Source organism: Quercus robur, chromosome 1 (assembly GCF_932294415.1).
Source record: "Quercus robur chromosome 1, dhQueRobu3.1, whole genome shotgun sequence".
Lineage (NCBI taxonomy): Eukaryota > Viridiplantae > Streptophyta > Magnoliopsida > Fagales > Fagaceae > Quercus > Quercus robur.
In genome coordinates, this window is record NC_065534.1 from 29,498,967 (window position 1) to 29,517,701 (window position 18,735).

The window sequence follows — 18,735 nt, forward strand, 5'->3', positions numbered from 1 at the left end:
TTATATGATTGTGTGTCAACCTAGATTTGAAATTTGGAATAAGTAATCACTTGGCTAATTAACTAGGTTAATCCAATTGTGTTTTAAGGGGTCTAAAAACAAACAACATGTTATTTGTTTGTTTGATTAAATCTCTAAAAATGTAGTTTTTCGAATTTGTATTAAAGGCTGCGTATGCATACTTAAGTATACGCACACATACCTATGCATACACATACTTGTGCCTAGAAACACAGATTTAGGGTTCTTGCTTTTTTTGTGAGTTTTGATTAGTTTTAATCCTTTGTTTAGGTCTTGTTGAGTTTAGTTTTCACATGTTTAGGTTTAAGGTTAGTAGAATAACATGTTTCACATGATTGAATTGATAGATTGATCTTTAAGGTTCGTCATTCTCCATAGGTACGCCGCTCTATCACTGTTATTATTATTATTACTAATTTTATATAACTTTTGGTTTGTTACATAGTTTATGGTTGATGAAATCTTTGGTTATTGTTTATTGATTAACATGTTTATTATTTTAAATAGTATTTGGATTATTGATGGGTTAGGTTTGTCCTTTGGATTTTTTTTTTGGTTGTTGCTTTTGTTTGTTCTGTTGAGACCCCTATAAATCATATCAGTTTAACCTAATGAATTAGCCAAGTAGTTACTTAGGTTAATTATGAGATTTAGGTTAAACACATGCAAGCATAATACTCAGTGCAAAAAAGTAAAGAAGATGGTAATATGATGACCCGAGAAAACTAATAAAATCAACCATTTCAAGGTACTATTTTTCACAATTTCTCTCGTAAAAACTAGTATAGCCTGTGATAAATGATGCATAATAGAATTGGTGTTAATGGTAAATCAAATTGAAAGTGATGTTCCACCTATATGTTTGGCCATATGCATTCTAATTCTACGTAACCCTTTTTTTAGAATAAAGACCGTAAATATTAATGAATCAAAACTTTATCACGGGTGACAAAAGGAGAGATGTCTTCAGGCACCTCCTCCAACCAAAATTGAGATTCCAACAAACCTTTTGCATTTTTCGCTAACTAGTGAGCTACTGAATTACCAAGCGTCTTAAATGAGAAAAAGAAATAAAACTAAAATCACTCGCTGCTAACCGAGAGTCTTCAATTACAAGACCACAACCCCACCAAAAGGCATCCTTCGGAGTTAATAAAATCAGTGGCCGTTTCCTCTCTTTTTTTTTTTTTTTTTTTCTGGATGGGATTAGTGGCTCTTTCCTACACATGTAGGTGGAATAATATTAAGATAAGTACTTTTGACTTTTAGATTTCCTTTTTTTTTTTTGGGTGGATGGGATTAATGGCCCTTTCCTACAGCATGTAGGTGGAATAATATTAAGATAAGTACTTTTGACTTTTAGATTTTTTTTTTTTTTTTTTTTTGGGTGGGTTGGATTAGTGGCCCTTTCCTACAGCATGTAGGTGGAATGATATTAAGATAAGTACTTTTGACTTTTAGATCTTTGCTCAATAATATTTTTTTTTTTTTTTTTTTTTGAAAATGGACCATATATTAATCAATTAGGCAGTAGCAAAAGAGTCCGCATACAAAGCCTCTATGGCAGGGGTTGGTTGTTCTTCCAACCATACATAGTCCTCACTTAATTGTCTTGCAAACCTGGCCAAAGAATGGGCCACTCCATTCGCACTACGACGTACACAGTTAGCAGATACACTCCTAAATCTCATAGCCAAGCAACGAGCATCTTCATATATATATCCCAGCCATGAGTTAACGGGTTTGATTGCTGTCAAGCCGTTCATTACAGTGGCATTATCTCCCTCCACCACAACATCTTGGAACCCTGCCTCCACAGCAAATTCCAAAGCCTTCCGGCAAGCCAAAATCTCTGCTTCTTCACTGTTTGCAACTGGAGGGCCTTTTGCTGACAACGCCGCCATCACTTCACCCATATTGTTCCTTATAACCGCGCCAAAACCCGACGACTCCGTATCCATGAAGACAGCCGCATCGAAGTTCACCTTAAACAGAGTACTTGGAGGTGGACACCACGATTGCACTGTCTCCCTTGGTGCATGGATAGACAACTGATCCCTTGAAGCTTTAAATTCCTCTATCAGCTCAGTAGCCCGGATGGTGATTCTTGATGGGTCCTGGACTTTCCCTCCATGCAGTAACATATTTCTCTGGTGCCAAATTAGCCAGCAGTGGACCCAAAAAAGCTCAAATTCTTCCATGGACAAACTGTGGCATAAGTATTCAAGCAGCTGCAGTAAATCCCTCTGCTCCGTGCACCTTTTTTGCAATCTGCCTGGAGCACCTGCCCATACATCCTGCGCTGCACCGCACTCCCAAAGCACATGAAGAATTGATTCAGGGGCTTGGTTACATCGCTCACAAAACTCATCCGAAGCCACTTTCCTGCGAAACAAATTTTCACGTGTAGGCAGAATATTTTGGCAAGCTCTCCATGCAAACACACGTATCTTATTTGGCACTTTCATCTTCCATACATATTTCCAGATATGAGAATCACCCGCATCCTTTGAGCACTCCCACAAATCCTTCTCCTGCTTTTGAATCAGCCTAGCTATCTGATACCCCGACTTCACTGTGTACTCACCATTCTTAGTGTAAAGCCAAAATAACCTATCTGACACCACCCTGTGACTCAATGGAATGCGAAGAATTGCATCAGCATCTTCCCTGTGAAAGGCAGCAACATATATATATTGGTATCTTAATCTTCTTGAGGTATGACCTAGGAGTCAGCATCTAAACCTTGCTTGGAGTCAGCACCAAGCGGGAAAACCACTACCAGACCAAAGAAAGACCAAACGGCCATTTTTTTCTTTCATCAAAATATCAACTATCTCCTCAAGGATTACAATAAGTTGCTTATAAAAAATTGTTAAACCCTAATTCTAATTGGTTAGGAAACTCTAATTGCCTTATTACGAAAATAACCTTACTTCCAAATTAAAATACTAATAGCCCAATAAACTAATAGGACCTAAAACATAAAAATACAATTGACTTGCAAACATAAATAATATTAAATAATAATTTTCTTGCATCTTCCGCATCATTCTCCTTTGGTTAGAGAAAACTCGACCTTGAGTTTTAAAGCATTGAAGGATTAGGTTTCCTAACCAATTAGAATTAGGGTTTAGCAATCCTTTATAAGCAACCTATTGTACTCATTGAGGAGATAGTTAATATTTTGATGAAAGAAAAAAAATGGTCATTTGGTCTTTCTTTGGTTTGGTACTGACTCCAGGTCTACCCTAGGTGCTGACTTTTAGTGGTTTTCCCGCTTGGTGCTAACTCCAAGCAAGACTTAAGTGTTGACTCCAATGTCATATCTTTTATTTTTCTATTATTTCAATTTTGTTCTAGATGTCCTGCATCACTTCTTTTCCATTATTTTTCTCAAATAAAATAAAAAACTTTTCAATTATTGAGCAAAGATCTAAAAGTCAAAAGTACTTATCTTAATACAGATTTGATCATTGTGAATCTATGATATGACTAAAATGCTGGAAATCAATACCGCATAGTCGTAAAAAGAAATATTGTTGGGAAAAAGGTGTGGACATAAAAAAAACTGGGTTGCCGAAAGGCAAATTGAGTGGGAGGTTACAGGATGACAGTCTATGTCACACTAGCTGAGACATCCTTGATGCTCAGTTTGTTTGTTTCTCTCAGTATCAAAAACCCCTCCCCATAGGTTTCCCTTATCAGTATCTATTGATATATTGGTATCGGTGTTCTACTTACTGGTTATTGCACAGAGAGAGAGAGAGAGAGAGAGAGAGAGAGAGAGAGATATAAATGGCCGGGGAAGAAATTGGTAACAGAGGAAGCAGGTGGTCCCTTCAAGGAATGACAGCCCTTGTTACTGGTGGAACCAAAGGAATCGGGTTCTTTCTCTGCCTATGCTTTTTTTTTTCCTTCTGATTTTAGCTTGGAATTGCATTCTTATTGAATATTTCTAAATATTGATAAATAAATTATAAATGGCCACATTTAGAATTGTTGCACCTTTTTTAAAAAGTTAATTGGATGAAAAAAAGAGAAGAAGGCGGAACTTCTCATATATCTCTTTTTTTAATGTAAATTTTGAAAATCTAATCATTTTAAACATGTATCTTTAATTTCGTTCAAATTAGATATTATTTACTATTCGATCAATAAACTTATTTTTTATACACAATTTTGGATCACAAAAATTTGAAATTTTAACATTTGTTTGATGGCAAAGCAATTGATCTTTTATCTTATTGAAATTTTGCAAGTATGAAGGAAATAATAAAAACATACAATCTAACGGTATTATTTTCACTATGGTATTATTTTCATATTTTGGTTAGATTTTATATTTGCATAATTGGTTTTGTAGCTTCAATTAAAGCTTGCTTGTTTATTAGGATTAATTTGTTGTTTATTTATTTGGCTAAATATCCAACCTGTTATTAGGAAGGACGTCTGGATTATACCATTTATCTCTATGGTATGAGTCTATGACTTTGACCCGAAAAGATTTGTGGGTAAAATAAAATAGGATCCAGTTATTGAGTACCCATAACCATAAGGCATTTGTTAATTGACTATTTTAGGAAAATTCTAATATCACTTTTATGATAAATATTAAAAACTATTAAAAAAATCAATTAATTTTTTCTTTTACCATAAAAAGTTTCTAAAAATACTCCATAAACTAATGCCCTAAGATATTTGTTAATATTTTCCAATAAAAAATCACTCATTAAGTTTGGGGTAATTTTAGACACTTAAGAGCATTCGCATCTAGGTATCTAAAACAATATCTATTTTACATATTAAAAAATTATTTTATCTATTTTACTATACCATTTTACAACTCACCATACATTTCTTTTCTTATTTTTCAAAACTATTCACTTATTTATCATTTCTCTCTCATCCTCTCCAACTCTTTCTCTCTCTTCCACTCCATTTTTATCTCTTCCTCTTAAACAAACCAAACAACACAACAACACTTAGCTAACCCACACCCAAACCAACAAGCAAGCCCACCATTGTTGAGAAACCCAAATCACACCACCCACCACCACAACCACCGATTCAAATTGAAACTTAAATCCAAACTACCTACCCCCGCGAACAAAACCCAAAACTCCGAAAAATTGAAACTCAAACAAACCCCTAGCAGCAACTGAAGCTCAAAAAATCTCTAGAACAAGCCCAACAACCACCGAAACGAAGCCCAGCACCACCAATTCAAACCCAACCCACCAATTCAAACCTAACACATTGATTTAAACCCATAAACCACTAATTCAAACCTAACCCACCGATTTAAACCCATAAACCACCGATTCAAACCTAACCCACCAATTTAAACCCATAAACCATTGATTCAGCTACCTATTCAAAACTAACCCACCAATTTAAATCCATAAACCACTGAATCAAACACACCCTACAATCGCAAGCAAAACCTAGCCGATCCATCATCGTTACCACCACCATGCTTCCACCTTTGGTCCTAGAAGTTGCCGCCTACTATACCTGAGAGAGATCAAGATTTTAGTTTGGTTAGAGAAGCAATAGAAAGAGAAGATTGAGATTAGTTTGAGAGAGAGAGAGATGAGATATTTTTAATTTATTTGGGAAGAGAGAGAATAAAATAATATATATCAAAATATAAACACAACTAAAATAATTCTTATCTTTAAGAAGTTATTGATCATTGTTGCTAAAAAACTTTACTAATAGCCATCGAGGTAAACTAGGTTTTGGACATGTGGATCTAAAATAGCAATTCCCCCCCCCCCCCAAAAAAATGCTAATGCTCTAACATAGAATTTTCAAAAGGATCCACATTATCCCTTAAACACAAAATGCACCTAACTTTGTTCAAGCTCATTTTCTCAAAAACTAATTTTTGGTCAAAGTAAGCAATTATTATCACAAATCACAATAAAATTTCATAGTAATTGTATTGAGGCAATTATAAGTACAAGGTAATGTCTAGATAATAAATAGTTAATAAATAACAACCGAGGATGAAAAGAAAGTAGAAGAAGATTTGAAGGAGCATGAGAAAGTTCAAACAATGTTAAATGTGGTTTGTCCTTAGGGAACAAATTAGATATTTATGAAGAGTTTGGGTAATGTTGCATTAGTCTAATCCTATTGAGTGAGTTTTGAATTTTACCCAAGATCTATTTAGTTTCTCATATGAAAATAAAAAGAATAATACACTCTTGGTAGATCAACAACAAGGAAATCATTTTTGAACACTCCGAATATTGTCATAATCATGCTCAGCTAGTAAGTTAATGTATTGCAATGAATTATAAGCTTTAGTTTTGCCAATAATTTAATGATACAAAAAAAAAAAAAAAATCCTCTTTGTAAGGTTTGTATCTAAGTTTAGTCCCTCTATCTTACACTTAGGGTACGTTTAGTATGCTGTAATAACTCTTGTAATGAAATAATTATTCATGTGTAATAGCAATTCAGTCATTTGGTTACATCTTTATTACATGGATTAATTATTACATTGGAATGACTATTCTTTAAATTGAAGAATAGTTATTCCTCTTTAAAATTGTTATTCCTTAGTATATATAATAGGTTTTAAAATTAATATATTTCCAAAAATAAAAAGTTTTCTTATACATCATTTTTTACAAACTTTCCATATGTAACAACCAAACTTATGAATAGTAATAGCTATTGTAAGGTTGAATTTATTCAACCATCTAATTGGCTTTATTCCGTGCCAAATTTGCTTGTAATTCAGCATTTAGTAACCCTGTATTTAGGTGGGTTTGTTGTAAGGGTAGTGAGTGAGATAGAGTGAAGATTGCTCAAGAGTGTGCAAGAAAACAGAGTGTCGCGGCTGGGACTCGCGGGTGGACTCGCGGCTGCAAGCCGCCAGAATCTGCACACGTGCCAAGCATGCTGGAAGATGAACAGTCATGCTAGCTGGAGCACTACAGGACAACTGGCCATACGGTTAACTCGCGACTGGATCTCGCGACTTGGTCAAGCCGCGAGGTCAAGCCGCGAGCCACCCCTGTTTTGCTAAAACCTGACGTTTCACATTCCTCTCCCACTCCAGTATAAATACCCCTTTAACCTACGATTGAAAGAGAGCTTCCAGAGAGAATTTTGAGAGAGAAACCCTAAAGAAAAACAAGATTGTTTCACACACAATCCCTACCTTAGAGTCTCATCATATTCCTCAACTCTCTTCCTCTCCATTGTTAAATCCTTGAGAGGCATTATACCAAACCTGGTTCTCACCATCATCATCTCTGTGAGACAGTCGTTTGGAGTTCTGGGAAGCAGTTAGGAAGGAGCCAATCTTCATTGGTTGATGCTACGGTCTAGTAGCGGAATCCGGGAAGCTAGAAAAGAAAAAGGTTCAGCGCAACCTCGTTGGAGCAAGAAGCTTGGAGGGCTTAGGTGCACTGGGTAGATTAGGCTTGGAGGGTCTATTGCTGTCCTTGTATCCCAACTGTATTTCCTAGTGGATTGATTACCGCTTGGAGGGCGGCGGAGAGGTTTTTCGCCGAGGACTTCGGTTTCCTCTTCGATAACACATCGCGTGTTGTCTGTGTGTTTGCATCTTCCTTCCTCTCTATCTCTGCCTTTACATTATCTGCTATGGTTTTATTTTTGTTATGGCTTAGATAGTTTTTAACCAATTTCATATTATAGCATGTGTTAAGTTTCCGCACACTAGTTGTTTGACATATTGCTTGTGTTGGTTAAGTTAATTTTTGGGGGTCTAAACGTTCAAAAGTGTTTTGTACACGTTTTTGAACTTTCAATTGGTATCAGAGCGGGTACACTGCTGTTGGTTTCATTACCATTGTGTGATCCTTGACTCCCTTTTGAGATGGATAGGTCTCAATCCCTTAATGCACCTCCATATTTTGATGGTAGTAATTATGCTTTTTGGAAGGTTCGTATGAGAGCTTTTCTGTGTTCTATTGATGAATCCGTTTGGGATGCTGTTAAGATTGGTTGGACAAAACCTGAGGCAGCCAAATCCACATGGGATAAGGCAACACTTGCTGCATCTAATACTAACAGTAAAGCACTCAATGCTATTTTCTGTGGTGTGTCTCCAGATGAATTTCACAGGATTTCTCACATTACCATTACCAAAGATGCATGGGAGATTCTGGAAACAACTTATGAAGGCACGAAGAAAGTGAAAGACACCAAGTTACAAATGCTGACCACTCGGTTTGAGGAGCTTAAAATGAGTGAGGATGAGTCTTTTGACTCTTTTTATGGGAAGCTAAATGAGGTGGTTGTCAGTAAGTTTAACTTGGGGGAGAAAACGGGGGACTCAAAGATTGTAAGGAAGATCCTTCGATCATTGCCGGAAAGTTTTCGTGCTAAAGTGACAGCCATTGAAGAGAGCAAGGATCTTGACGACATCAAAGTACAGGAGCAGGTTGGTTCTCTGCAGACTTATGAGATGTCGCTGCCCAATCAACGGAAGAGTAAATCCCTTGCTCTAAAGACCATTAATGAGAAGGTGGAAGATCAAGACTCATCGGGAGAAGATGTGGTTGACAAAGATGTAGCATACCTTGTCAAAAATTTCAGAAAGTTTTTGAAATTCAAAAATAATGGCAAATTTGATGATAAAAGAAAATTCCAAAATTCTGGAAGGGAGAAGAGGGATTTCAAAAGGAAAGATGGAAAAGAATCCCAACCCACACAAGGTGTCACTTGTTTTGAATGTAACGGGCATGGACACTTTAAGAAGGAATGTCCGAATTATTTGAAATCGAAAGGCAAGGTGTATGCCACGACCTTGAGTGACTCAGATTCGTCTGACTCAGAATCTGAAGAGAGCTGTGATGGAGAAGGGAACTATTCAGCTTTCATGACTATTGCTCATGTTGAGTCTTCGGATGAGTTGAATATGCTTGTACGAGACCTTGGAGAACATAGTGATGATGACTCACTAGGAATTGTTGAAGAATCAGAAGCTGGAGAAGAAGAAAGCACAGCAAATCTTCAAGAGAATTATAACTCACTCTTGGAGAAGTCGGGTGAATACACAAGGGTGGCCAAGGCTGCTGTGAGAAAAATGAAGAAGGCTGAGGAGGACTACAAAAGTCTCCTAATTCGATATAGGGAGGCCAAATGTGAGATAGAAACACTGAATGGTGAGTTGTCCGAAGCTTACACAAAAGTGAGATTTCTTGAGAATGAGGTTGTGCAAGCAAATGCTAAAATAGAGAGGGTCACCACCAAGAAGCTAGATGATGTTATATCATCTCAAAAGAGCTTTTCAGACAAATCCGAACTGGGATATACCGGAGAAAGTAGTTCATCTGGAAATGTCACTAAAGAAGTGAAGTTTGTAAAGGCCAAAGATCCAGTTGTAGCTGACCGTGCTGGTGTGAAGCTCGAGGTGGAGGAAAAGAAGAATGTGGTGGACCAACGGATGCTGAATCATCGTAATCAGTCTGTGGGCAAATCTGAATCTCGTGCCAAGTCACGTCCACGACCACAAAGAGGTCCTAGAGGAACTTATGTATGCCATTATTGCGGACTTCAAGGGCACACTCGACCAAATTGCCAAAAGCTGAGAGCAAAGAACAGTGCAACTCCTCAAAGGTCAGGAGGACCCAGAAATAATAGGAGAATTTGGGCAGGTGATCAATCTAGAGATCAAAATGGAGATCCCGGAATGATGAACGTGATGAAGATGATTGGTGCATTCACCAACTGCTTGGAAAGCTTCTCACGAAGGTTTGAAAGGCCTAACTCTCGTACCCAATCCTATAAGGAAATCACCCCAAACGCAAGTGACGTGTGGGTGAATAAGGGTACTCATGCATAAGCATTACAACATGTCCATGCATTAATACTTCCTATGCTTTGTGACTATGTTTGTTTGGTAAGCTTGCTGTTTTTTATATTGGTTGTTTGCGTGTCTTCTTGTGAATATTTCTTAATTTTGTTTTATCAATCTTTTTGTTTCATGTGTCAAAAATCCAAAAATCCATAAAAATTAGAAAATCAAAAAGCTTGATTGACTTTGTTGAGTTTTGTCTCAAAACTTGTTTTGCCTTGTACCTTTGTGCTAATGGCTTTGTGCATTTTCGAGCATTGCTTGTTTTCATGCACTCATATCACTGTGGGAAAAATCTTGAAATCTATGTGATTGTTGTAAATAGATCTTCAAACTTGTCATGAATGATTAGTGAATGGTTATATTAATCTTGAGACATGCATAGACTTGTGTCTATATATCTTCCCATTTTTTATTTTTGTTTTGCTAAAAAGAGCTCACCAAATGTAAATCTCCAAATGAAAAGAGATATTGAGTTGCAAAAGCCTGTCGCACATTCTAGTATTTGACTAGGAAAAAGGGTAAGTGACCTTATATTAAAAGTGAATGTTCATTTAAAAAGGCCAAAGGCCTGTTCTTCAAAGAGAAATGTTATTTATCTCTCTCTCAATGAGAGATGATTGCATCAAAAGATCAAAAAGATCAAATGTTTTGATTGAAAGTGGAGTAAAATGATAAGCTCCAAGTTATGATTATCAAGTTGTGTGGGAGGTCATATATACATATTTCTATAATTGAGATGGGTCACATGATCTAGTGCTAATTGTGTATGCCTTGGTTGAATTGATCATTGAAGCTTCACATTAGACGAAGGACTATCTCATTGTTGGTATCCACACACAACACACAAGTTTATGTTCAATAAATGTCATACTCATTTGTGTGATTGTACTTGATAAAATATGTTTTCATATGCTCAATCCTTGTTAATTCAAGCACAAAAAGATTTTTGAGTGTTTTAGGTGTTTTTGGAAAGTATTTTGTTTGAAAAATCTGAAAATTTCAAAAATACAGTTTTGCCCTGTTTTGGCGGCTCAGTCGCGGGTATGTCAAATCGCGAGCCTCAGTCGCATCTTCGCTGGTCATTTTTGGCGACTTGTTCGCGAGTGGAAGGTCCAGTCGCGAGGTTCACTCAGAGATTTTCGCGGCTCAGCTCGCGAGTCACTCGCGGGTAGACCTTCCAGTCGTGAAAAACACTTAGAAAAATTTTTCAAAATTTTGTTCTTGAGTGCTTTGGCAGCTTGAGCTGGCGACTGTGTGGCGACTTAATCAAGTCGCGAAAATCGCGTGTTTTGCAGAAACAGGAGCAGTTTTTAAACTTTTTCAGTTTTCCCTCGAACTTTTGTGACTGTTCATCTTCTCTCTAAACTCTCTCCCTCCCAAACGCTCCGTGCTCCCTTTTCCAATCTCTAGTGTTGCACTCTTGTAGCTCAAAATCGTCAAGTTACAGGTATGGGTTTTCTGTTTTACACTCTTTTCTACTTGATTTTGTACTGTTACCCTTTGATTTTTCGCATATGATTGTGTTTTTGAAATGGGTTTATGTTTCGGTTTCTGCTCCTTATTCATGCTTAGCTTGTGGATGCTGTTACTATAGTTTGTGTTGATGTTTGTCATTTCCTTATTACTCTTCATCTTGTGCTTAGCTAAGTGTTTCTTTTATTTTAATCAGAACTTTGAGCTGTTGAGTTGTTTCTATTGGTTCATTTTGAGGTTGTGAGTTTTACTGTGCTAAATTTGCATGTTTTAGTGTGTTAATCTATTGGGAACTTCTGTTAGGCTTAATATACTGTTTGTGTGCCATATCATTTTTCCTTTATCTGTCTCAATGTCATTTATCTGCCTTCAGGAAAGTTTCACCATGTTGTTCATGTGATTCCTATTCTAGGCTTGATTTATCCATGTGATTGAACTAAGTAGCTTGTTGTTTAAGTTTTCAAAGTTCATTTGTATGGTTGATATCTCTTTGTTAATTACATGGTACTGACTGGTTATGCACATATATTGCTCTATGTTGTTGTGGCCTTTTCTGATTGTTCACAGATGGCTCCCTCACCTCAGAAGAAGAAATCTACTGCAAAGAAGGCTGACAAAAGATTAAAGATGGATTCTAAACTGTTTAGGTCAGTTCACCACTTTGAGAGATACAAGGATAACTTCTTGAATGCAGGAATCATTCAAGAGAGATTTGTAGATTTGGAGGACTTAAGGCAAACTTTTATTCCCAGTTGTTTTGAAGGAAGAGGATGGGAAAAGCTTCTGAGTGGTTTCCCTGTTGTGTGTGAACCCTTAATTAGGGAATTTTACTCAAATGCTGTGATAAAGGATAATGAATTAAGTTGCTGGGTGAGGGGTAAAGAATTTGTGTTGGATGTTCATGTCATAGATGATGCATTAGGGCTTGAAGGATTAGATGATGAAGAATTTATCAATTACAAGGATAGGAGTGTTTCTATTGAAACAGTTCAACAAAGGATAGGTGGGCAGAGAGAAGGGAAATGTTTGAATACTACTGCCTTTCCAATGGACATGAGGTGCCTTACAATAATTATGATGTTTAACCTCTATCCCATTAAGAAATTGACCACAATCAATTGTGCTAGAGCAGTCTTTCTGATGGATCTCAAAGAAAAGAACTTCATAGACATAAGTTCCCACATTTATGACACCATTGTGGATGAGACTAGAACAACCTCTAGGCCTAAATTGATCTTTCCCAGTTTGCTAATGAGGATTTTTAGAAGTAAGGGTGTTCCAATTCCTCAAGACATCAGTCCCATGTCCACACCCTCTGCAATCAACAAGCTTACCTACAAAAGGATCAGTGTTAGGCTTCCAGGAGAAGAAGATGAAGGTAATGAAGGAGAGGCTGTCCCAATGGAGACTGAAGCAGAGGCAGCAGGGCTTGCATCAACCTCAACACCTAGGAGGAGTGGCAAAAGACACAGAGCTTCAACTTCTACAGACACACCTCCAGATGCTTTCCAGATCATTCTAGAAAGGTTTGATGGGATCAGGGCAATCCAAACTGAGCACTCTGACAGGATGAGAGCCATGCAAGACCAGATTGATGTCTTGGCTGCTAAACTTGACAGCTTCACAACTCAGCATGACCAGTGACCCTTTGGCCATTCCTGTCAAAAAGGGGGAGAAGTTCATTGATGATTGAGAAGCAGAAAAGCAGCTCTTAAGGGGGAGTAATTAGTTGAGGGGGAGTTGCCAAAAACAGAAACTTTGTTTATATGTGTTTATGATTTGGGTACTTTTAGTGTTTTTATGGTTTTGATACACTGTGTTTTGGTGTATAGCTGTTTCTAACTCATTTCATATACTCTTGGTTTAATCTTTAATATATTTTGATGATGTTATTCAGGATGTTATTGGTTTGTACCCATGTGCTTTTGTAAGCTTTTAGGGTTAATGTTTTATGCATAGTTTGTAGGCTTTATGGTATGTACCTTGCTTAAGTGCAGCCTTTATGCTATGTTGAAATCAGTACTTCAATCTAAATGTTCTGCATTTTGGTTTTTGTACTGTCACTCTTGTGCCCTTGTGGGATTGTTCCTAGATGCATATGCCTTGTGTGCTATGCATTGGTTGAGTGTTGAGCATACAAGTGTCTTGCCTTGTGCTTGTTAACTTGTATGTCTTTGTGTTCATTCCAAGTGTGAATGAGCACTGTGATCACCACCTTGTGGTGTTCACTTGGTTGATCAAGCCATGGTTTGTTTATTAACTCCATCTTTGCTTGATCACATATTGCCTGTTTCATATGCATTTATAATTTTCTGCTTACAATGATCATGGTGTATTGTTGTGTTTCAGGAGTATTGTGTTCATATGATTCAAGTGCTTCACAGCTTCTAGAGTTAGGTGTGAGTGAGTTTTGTTCAACTGTTCCCAACTCACATGTTAAGTCTAGAGTCTGTTTTAGGATTTTGTCACGGAATAGCCAAAGGGGGAGATTGTAAGGTTGAATTTATTCAACCATCTAATTGGCTTTATTCCGTGCCAAATTTGCTTGTAATTCAGCATTTAGTAACCCTGTATTTAGGTGGGTTTGTTGTAAGGGTAGTGAGTGAGATAGAGTGAAGATTGCTCAAGAGTGTGCAAGAAAACAGAGTGTCGCGGCTGGGACTCGCGGGTGGACTCGCGGCTGCAAGCCGCCGGAATCTGCACACGTGCCAAGCATGCTGGAAGATGAACAGTCATGCTAGTTGGAGCACTACAGGACAACTGGCCATACGGTTAACTCGCGACTGGATCTCGCGACTTGGTCAAGCCGCGAGGTCAAGCCGCGAGCCACCCCTGTTTTTCTAAAACCTGACGTTTCACATTCCTCTCCCACTCCAGTATAAATACCCCTTTAACCCACGATTGAAAGAGAGCTTCCAGAGAGAATTTTGAGAGAGAAATCCTAAAGAAAAACAAGATTGTTTCACACACAATCCCTACCTTAGAGTCTCATCATATTCCTCAACTCTCTTCCTCTCCATTGTTAAATCCTTGAGAGGCATTATACCAAACCTGGTTCTCACCATCATCATCTCTGTGAGACAGTCGTTTGGAGTTCTGGGAAGCAGTTAGGAAGGAGCCAATCTTCATTGGTTGATGCTACGGTCTAGTAGCGGAATCCGGGAAGCTAGAAAAGAAAAAGGTTCGGCGCAACCTCGTTTGAGCAAGAAGCTTGGAGGGCTTAGGTGCACTGGGTAGATTAGGCTTGGAGGGTCTATTGCTGTCCTTGTATCCCAACTGTATTTTCTAGTGGATTGATTACCGCTTGGAGGGCGGCGGAGAGGTTTTTCGCCGAGGACTTCGGTTTCCTCTTCGATAACACATCGCGTGTTGTCTGTGTGTTTGCATCTTCCTTCCTCTCTATCTCTGCCTTTACATTATCTGCTGTGGTTTTATTTTTGTTATGGCTTAGATAGTTTTTAACCAATTTCATATTATAGCATGTGTTAAGTTTCCGCACACTAGTTGTTTGACATATTGCTTGTGTTGGTTAAGTTAATTTTTGGGGGTCTAAACGTTCAAAAGTGTTTTGTACACGTTTTTGAACTTTCAGCTATTCCATTACAATATCTTCTATTCCCAGTAACAAAGATTACTATTTATAATGTAATCTACATTCAATGTACCAAACGTACCCTTTGTAAGAAATACAATAACCAAATCATATCAACCTAAAGTAGTTAAACATAAAAATTCATCAATCTAAAGAATTAAACATCCACCAAAAGAAAGAATAAATAAATAAATAAATATATATATATATTTATATGTGTGTGCTAAAGGCCTTGTAACTGAATTATCACCTTCCCATGCACATAGTACTTAGGGGTCAAGGGGGGAAAGGGTTTAAGATGCGGAGTTAGCAGCATATTATAATTATTTCCCAAAAAAAAAAAAATATATATATATATATATATATATAGAGAGAGAGAGAGAGAGAGAGAGAGAGAGAGAGAGAGAGTATTCATCTTTTTGGGTGAGCAAAATATGGATTGAATGGAAGAGAAAATAACAAATTTTTATAGTAAAACAATGGAGAGAAAAAGAGTCAAAATAAAAGGAAGATGAAGGGATAGAGAAATTGTAAGGTTAAGGTATAAAGTAGTAGGGAAATAAAAAGGTAAAAGTAAGTAACTGTTGGAGAAGGTGTAACTGTAAAGTGGCAAAGTAATAAGGAGAAAAATAATTAAAAAGGAGAGAGAAAATATTGAAAATATGTTGATGATATGGCGTTGATGTGGCTCCACAAGAACGCAGCAACATTAAACGCTACGCTTCAGCTTTTAGATATATATAAATATAGATTTTGTGAAATTATGCTACGAAAGTTAATTATACCAAGCCCAATCCATGCCCTTCTTTTTGTACAACATAATCATTAAATACAATACTTTGAACTAATATATTGTCAAGCTATGTGGAGTCTGGTTTGTGTTCGATTCGGTATTTGACCCTACCCAAATTGGAAGCGTTACGACTTTAAATGAGACATTTTCTAAGACAGTCTAAGGAGTGGAGGTTTGCCCAATTTGACCCTATTGTTTTGGGGTATTTATTGGTCACTACAAATTAGGTTTGATGATTGTATTGAAAACCATCCCTTACAGTCACCTTTATATTTTTTTTCTCCTTGCTGCAACTCTGTGGATATATGCATATTATCGAATTACGTATAACTTGTGTCATGTGATAGTTTTCTTGGCGCATATTTTTCCTCTATTTTTCATTTCTCACAAGTTGAGGAATAATTAGGTTAAATTCCTAACATATATTGATGAAACCAATTTAATTTTGAACTCTTTCTCTTAGTGGTTTGTAAGCCATACTTTTAGGAAGGTTAATTTTGTTAACCATGATATAGTTAAATGTGTTCTTTTGTTTGGTCTTGAGATAGAGAAGGGACTATCCCTCCCCCTGTAATTTGTTTCTAATTCTCTGCTTTCATTGAATATTACATGTTTACCTAGAAAAAAAAATCACTAAATACAATAGAATATACATTATTCAGTTTTTCTTTTTATTTGCTATTATTTACTACTACGTGTTGTGACTAGATATGCTGTTGTTGAGGAATTGGCAAGCCTGGGGGCGACTGTACATACATGCTCTCGAAATGAGGCCCAACTCAATGAATGTTTACATGAGTGGAAGATGAAGGGATTTCGAGTCACTGGTTCAGTCTGTGATGTGGTGTCTCGAACCCAACGAGAGGAGCTAATGACCAGTGTCTCCTATACGTTTAATGGCAAACTGAACATCCTTGTAAGTACTTTATTTCCTCTACATCACTGCGTTTTGCGTGGCATTTGAAAGCATACTCCAAAGATGATGAATTGTAAATGATCATTTTACATTCTTTTCAATACTTAAATCTTCGATTTCATTTTTAGAAGATCAATCTTTGATGAACAATTGAAATGGCATTGGAATATTACTTGGCCAGAGCCACTTCATTTGTGCTTTTGCAGTTGATACATTCAATTTATAGTTAATCTAATACGATTTTAGATAAATAATGTGGGAACGTCCACATTTAAACCAACCTTGGAGTACACATCTGAAGATTTCTCATTCCTCATGTCTGCCAATCTTGAATCTGCATATCACATTTGCCAACTTGCTTATCCTCTTCTGAAAGCTTCGGAAGCAGGAAGCATTGTTTTCATTTCCTCGGTTGCTGGCGTAATAGCCACAAGTACTGGAGGATCTATATATAGTGCAACTAAAGGTAATTTCTTTGTGCTATTTAACTTTTTATTGCAAGCTTATGGGTTATAAATTTTAGCTGTGACATCGAATAATGCGATCAGCTTCTGTCTGATATTTATTTGAAGGAGCGATGAATCAACTTGCAAAAAATTTGGCATGTGAATGGGCAAAGGATAACATAAGGAGTAACTCTGTTGCGCCATGGTTTATCAAAACTCCCCTGGCTGAAACTGTAAGTGTGCTAGTGCTTGAAGATTGTTAAAATCTGGTCATTGTTGAATGTCTTAGGGAGATAATAAGGCATATGACACATTTAGTGTAATGCACACTCTCAGTAAACAACATTTGTAACAAATAATCCTGTTTTGATTTTTTCATGTGCTAAGAAATGGGAACAATTTACCGAATTTATCCTTACTGCAGTATTCTAATATCTTGGCTCCTTTAGAGAGGTCATTATCTGAGTTAGGTTCCAACCTAAAAGGGAAGAACTTCATCAATCATGATAACCATGACAATTTATATTATCTTCTTTGCAGTATCTAAGCAATGAAAAACTACTGGAGTCTATTATCTCTCGAACCCCTCTTGGACGTGTAGGAGAGCCAAAGGAGGTTTCTTCCTTGGTGGCATTCCTATGCCTACCTGCAGCTTCTTACATAACCGGTCAGACTGTTTGTGTTGACGGAGGGATAACTGTAAACGGCTTCAGCTTCCCATGAGCAGCAGAAAATGAAGTTCAGACACTCCTTATTGGAATATGTTTTTGGTACTGCGAGGAAAAATAAATAAATATATAGTTTACTAGTTTTGTCAGTAATTAGAAGAAGAAAAAAATGATTGTAGCAAATGGGATGCACAAACCTTTCTCTCCTTGACATTTTCTAAAATTATTGTATATCTATCTAAATCGTTGTCTTGTATTATTAAATTTATAAATATAATGCATATGTGTGTTGGAATATTTACGTTAGAGTCATTGGCAGAGTTAGGGAGGGGCTGGGGTGCTATGGCCCCCCTCACTTTTCAACTTTTCCATTTATAATATTGATAAAATAGGGGAAAAAAATGAAAGTTTATGAAAATTAACTTACCGGCCCCCTAGGATTTTGAGATTAGAAAATGTAAGGTTGAATTTATTCAACCATCTAATTGGCTTTATTCCGTGCCAAATTTGCTTGTAATTCAGCATTTAGTAACCCTGTATTTAGGTGGGTTTGTTGTAAGGGTAGTGAGTTAGATAGAGTGAAGTTTGCTCAAGAGTGTGCAAGAAAACAGAGACTCGCGGCTGGGACTCGCGGGTGGACTCGCGGCTGCAAGCCGCCAGAAGCTGCACACGTGCCAAGCATGCTGGAAGATGAACAGTCACGCTAGCTGGAGCACCACAGAACAAAACAGGACAACTGGCCATACGGTTAACTCGCGACTGGATCTCGCGACTTGGTCAAGCCGCGAGGTCAAGCCGCGAGCCACCCCTGTTTTGTAAAACCTGACGTTTCACATTCCTCTCCCACTCCAGTATAAATACTCCTTTAACCCACGATTGAAAGAGAGCTTCTAGAGAGAATTTTGAGAGAGAAACCCTAAAGAAAAACCAGATTGCTTCACCCACAATCTATACCTTAGAGTCTCTTCAAATTCCCTTA

General features: G+C 37.2%; 1 protein-coding gene across 4 annotated transcripts in view; it reads left to right on the plus strand.

The window, feature by feature from the left end:
- The window catches only part of LOC126728701 (tropinone reductase homolog At5g06060-like), an 85,854-nt gene extending 67,801 nt beyond the window's left edge, over positions 1-18,053 (plus strand). For 3 of the 4 annotated variants that reach the window (XM_050434503.1, XM_050434508.1, XM_050434501.1), the window contains exon 6: positions 17,704-18,053. In XM_050434503.1, coding sequence (XP_050290460.1) covers positions 17,704-17,811 — 108 coding nt within the window. In that variant the 3' untranslated portion in view covers positions 17,812-18,053. Of the gene's footprint in view, positions 1-3,596; positions 3,909-16,434; positions 16,643-16,888; positions 17,109-17,214; positions 17,322-17,628 lie in introns of those variants that run through there. The other variant, XM_050434489.1, reaches the window with a different exon arrangement.
- Positions 18,054-18,735: the final 682 nt, after the last annotated feature.